This window comes from Nicotiana tabacum, chromosome 6 (assembly GCF_000715075.1).
Source record: "Nicotiana tabacum cultivar K326 chromosome 6, ASM71507v2, whole genome shotgun sequence".
Classification (NCBI taxonomy): domain Eukaryota; kingdom Viridiplantae; phylum Streptophyta; class Magnoliopsida; order Solanales; family Solanaceae; genus Nicotiana; species Nicotiana tabacum.
The window spans coordinates 170086699-170090370 of NC_134085.1; the positions used below are offsets into that span (position 1 = coordinate 170086699).

Below are 3672 nucleotides of genomic sequence, written 5' to 3' on the forward strand. Positions count from 1 at the left end.
TTCAGACTGAATGACCCTTTCTAGTTCTTTAACGTTCGCTTTGTACGCGCTTAGTTCAATTTTAACACTTTATGCTAGGGGTGGACAAAGGAACCCTACAAACTGCACCAACCCGATAATCCGAATCAAACTGAGAAAAAAAACCTGATTATGATTTGGTTTGATTTGGTTTGGTGTTGGGAAAAAACCCCGACCATAATTGATTTGGTTTGGTTTTAACTAAAGAAAGTCAAACCGAAACCAAACCAACCCGACATTACATATATAATTTTTTTAGATATATTTAATATATAAATATACTTATTGTGATGTAATTTATAAATATTTCTTAAAAGATTTCATAATTTAAGGTATTATTATTTTAAGGTTGTACTTTTTGAATGTTCCAATAAATTTTATAGCCATTAATATTGCTAAATTAAATAGTGCTAACAAAAATCCAAACCAAAATCAAATTAATAATAATGCTAACAAAAGATATTCAATTCAATACTAGGAACGACACTGTATTGAATATCTATTTTTTGTTTTGCAATGATTTAGATAAAAATGCATAACCTATTTATTTTTTATTTAGCGTTTAGTCATGTGATTGATACTCCATTATTAGTCTACTTATTTTAGCATGACTTAGTACTTTTAGATTATGTTTATTTTTATTATGGCTTTTAATTAACAATATTTATATTACATAATTTTATTGTCTTTGTTGTTGAATATTTTAGGATAATGCCATGACACATCTCATATTTTGTATTATTTTCTTAAAAAAATACCTTATATAGTTATATCTTACTAGGATTAAAGAAATATTTTGAGCATAAGTTATATGTTTTGTGCACAAAGATTTTACCGGGGAAAAAAAATCCGAATAACCTAAGAAAAACCGAGATTGAAAAACTCAAATTTATATTGGTTTGGTTTGGTCTTTAGAGTTAATAACCCGACATAAGCGATTTGATTTGGCAATTACAAAACCCGAACCAATCCGACCTATGTACACCCCTACTTTATGCCTTAGAATAATCCATGTACCACTCACACCTTGAGCCGCCCAACCACTCACCACCTAGATCACTTTCGTTTTAGTTTTAAACCCCTGGTACTTTATTATAATTATACATCACATGCTAACATTAACGACTATGTGAACATTTTTACGTCTAAGTAATCACTTACCTCAATTTTACCATCTTAAACAATTTTAACGCAATTTTACAAATTCTAATATTATTAAGCTTCCTCAGTTTAATTACTACTATATTTCATCAATTAAATAGTTATATAAAGTTCGACGGCTTATATCCCCTCGATTTCTGCCTCTAAAGCACTGGTTGTTTTTCCTTACTTTCCTCTTAATTAGGAATTAGGAATTGAGGTTTTATTAATTATGATCCATTTGTTTGAATCATCATTTCCTCGACGAATTAATCACGCAAGCTGCTCCTCTCTTGCTATGCCAGCTCAGAATGTTTCCAATCCTGAAATACCTCAAAAGGAAAAGCGTTAATAAGAAACGAATTAAACCCACAAATTAAGAAAGAGACCAATGGGAAAGAGTAATTAAAACGGCTGACGCCACACATACATTGACCCCCGCAACCAAAAAACCAAATGGCATCAAGGTTACAGAATCCTAAAGCGTGTGAATCCTCTAAACGTGTGCCAAACTGCAGATTATCTACAAGTGTCCACAAAAGAACGGACCAGTTCTCTGGGCCCCACGGAATCAATTGAGGTCCCAACCGATGCCTAAACGAAGATGGGGGGGGGGCCCACAAAAGAATTTTATTATTTTTAAAAAGGAACTCCTAAAGCAACACGACATTTGCCAAAGCTCGACGGAGAACGGAACCGTAAAGGCCGTGTGGACAAGTCCAAAAAGGGGCAAACTCAGAATATCTCAAATCTCTCAAGCTAACCTCACAATTGAATTGAACTGCAGTCTCAAATAATGTACAATCCAATTCATGAACCCAACATTCAGTAGGCATTTGCCATTGTATATAACTATATATTCCATCTTCATATGATATATGTCTTCTTTTTTTTTTTTTGGATTTTTTTTTTCGGGGTGGAGGAGCTTCACTCTGTCTATGTGCTCAACTCATATATGTCCTGAAAAACCTCAATTTCTGTCTCTTATTTATTATTATCTTAATTTCTATTGGCTATGGTTTCTATGAGCAACAAAGTAACGATGCCTAGGGCTTCCACGTTCACAGCAAGTGTAGTAAAACTTCCCGCCGTCTTTCCTTCCGCCGACTGGATATCCCAAAGCTGGAGAGTAATACCTAGCTGCTGCTGCTGCCGCCGCATACGACGGAGGCGAATAGAAGCGGCTGACCTTTTCCTGTTTCAATTTCGATGCTGGAAAGTCAAAGCACGACATAGGCGATGAAGGAGGAGAGACTTTTTTCGCCGAGTTGAGTGGAAATAGAACAGCTCTAATCTTCATCTCCTGATTCGTCAACGCCGAAACTCGCTCGTACTCTTGAATCACATTCATCAGGTCCTCATCACATGTAATGCTTACCAAAACATCCAAATCCTCGCTCGGCAACTTACACTTCAAATTCATTGACGATCCACACAGTTCTCCAAACTTTACCATCAACTCTGCACAAATTAATTTTCATCAGCTCCTACTTTTCCGCAAAAAGCACAGCAATAACTCTAATTTTTAAAAAAAAAAGACAAAAAAAAAATGTACTAACGGACCTGCAAAGGAAATAGAGCGATCGACGGAGAGAACTCTGGTAAAACCACCGACGTAACGGAGCTTGCCGTCGGAGGGACGGGGGAGGATTCTTCCGCCGTAACTATACAGAAATTTGATTGCGTGCGTCGACTTCATAGAGTTCATGCTTTGGATTCAGTTATACGAGGTAAGGAATTGAAAAGTATTTTTTGAACTGAAAAGGAGAGAGAAAAAAGCGGAGGAGCTTCTAGAGAAAGAGAAGATGCTTTGAGATTGCGGGCACCTTCAAGAACCATAAGGCTAAGGAATGAGCTGTATATATAGGGTGTGAGGACTTGAAAATTTTGTTACTCCAAATTCAAAGCGGAGAAGTAAAGCAAAGGTGTGGGGTAAGGAGGTTATTCGGATATTCGTTAATTTTCTTGGGATCCAAAAGACGGATGGTCCACTAAAGATGGGATGAGTGGCTCAACTGATGAGCTGTTGGGCTTACGGGTATGATTCGTGTAGCTACAAGAAAGGGCTGGGTGGAATGAAATTTTGGATTTCGGCTGGTGCCGTGTTTTCAGGCTTTGGCCCGACCCATTTTTTTGGTCTCTTGCTCTGCCCATCCACGAGACCTCAACGAACCCAAACCTGCCATTTTTGTCATCTTCTCCCTTCTTAACTCCGGCCCCACTCAAATTTAGCTTTGGGTTTGTTAATTTTTTTATCTTCTCGTTGCTATTTCTTCACTTTTTTTGTTGATTTATATTGGGTTCGGTTGATTTGACGAGCGCAAAACCGATATATAAAACTTAGACTCGCTATTCAAAAATAGTATAGTATTAAATCGTTTCTGTCACACCCCTTTTTTACTAACTTCACTAAATCCTCTTTAAATAATAAAAAAGATTTGTAAAGCTCAAAAGGGTTTTCAATTTGAAAAGTGACAAAATGATTGTGTTAAAAAGGATTTTTCTAGAATCACC

The 3672-nt window shown here is 36.4% G+C and overlaps 1 protein-coding gene across 1 annotated transcript; it reads right to left on the minus strand.

The window, feature by feature from the left end:
• Nucleotides 1-2041: 2041 nt before the first annotated feature.
• Nucleotides 2042-2996, minus strand: LOC142182041 (RAF-like serine/threonine-protein kinase PRAF). Its single transcript, XM_075255904.1, has 2 exons — nucleotides 2722-2996; nucleotides 2042-2619 (listed from the first exon to the last, which is right to left on the minus strand). The coding sequence occupies exons 1-2, from the start codon at nucleotides 2864-2866 to the stop codon at nucleotides 2165-2167; spliced, it is 600 nt and encodes a 199-aa protein (XP_075112005.1). The 5' UTR covers nucleotides 2867-2996; the 3' UTR covers nucleotides 2042-2164.
• Between the last annotated feature and the right edge of the window lie 676 nt (nucleotides 2997-3672).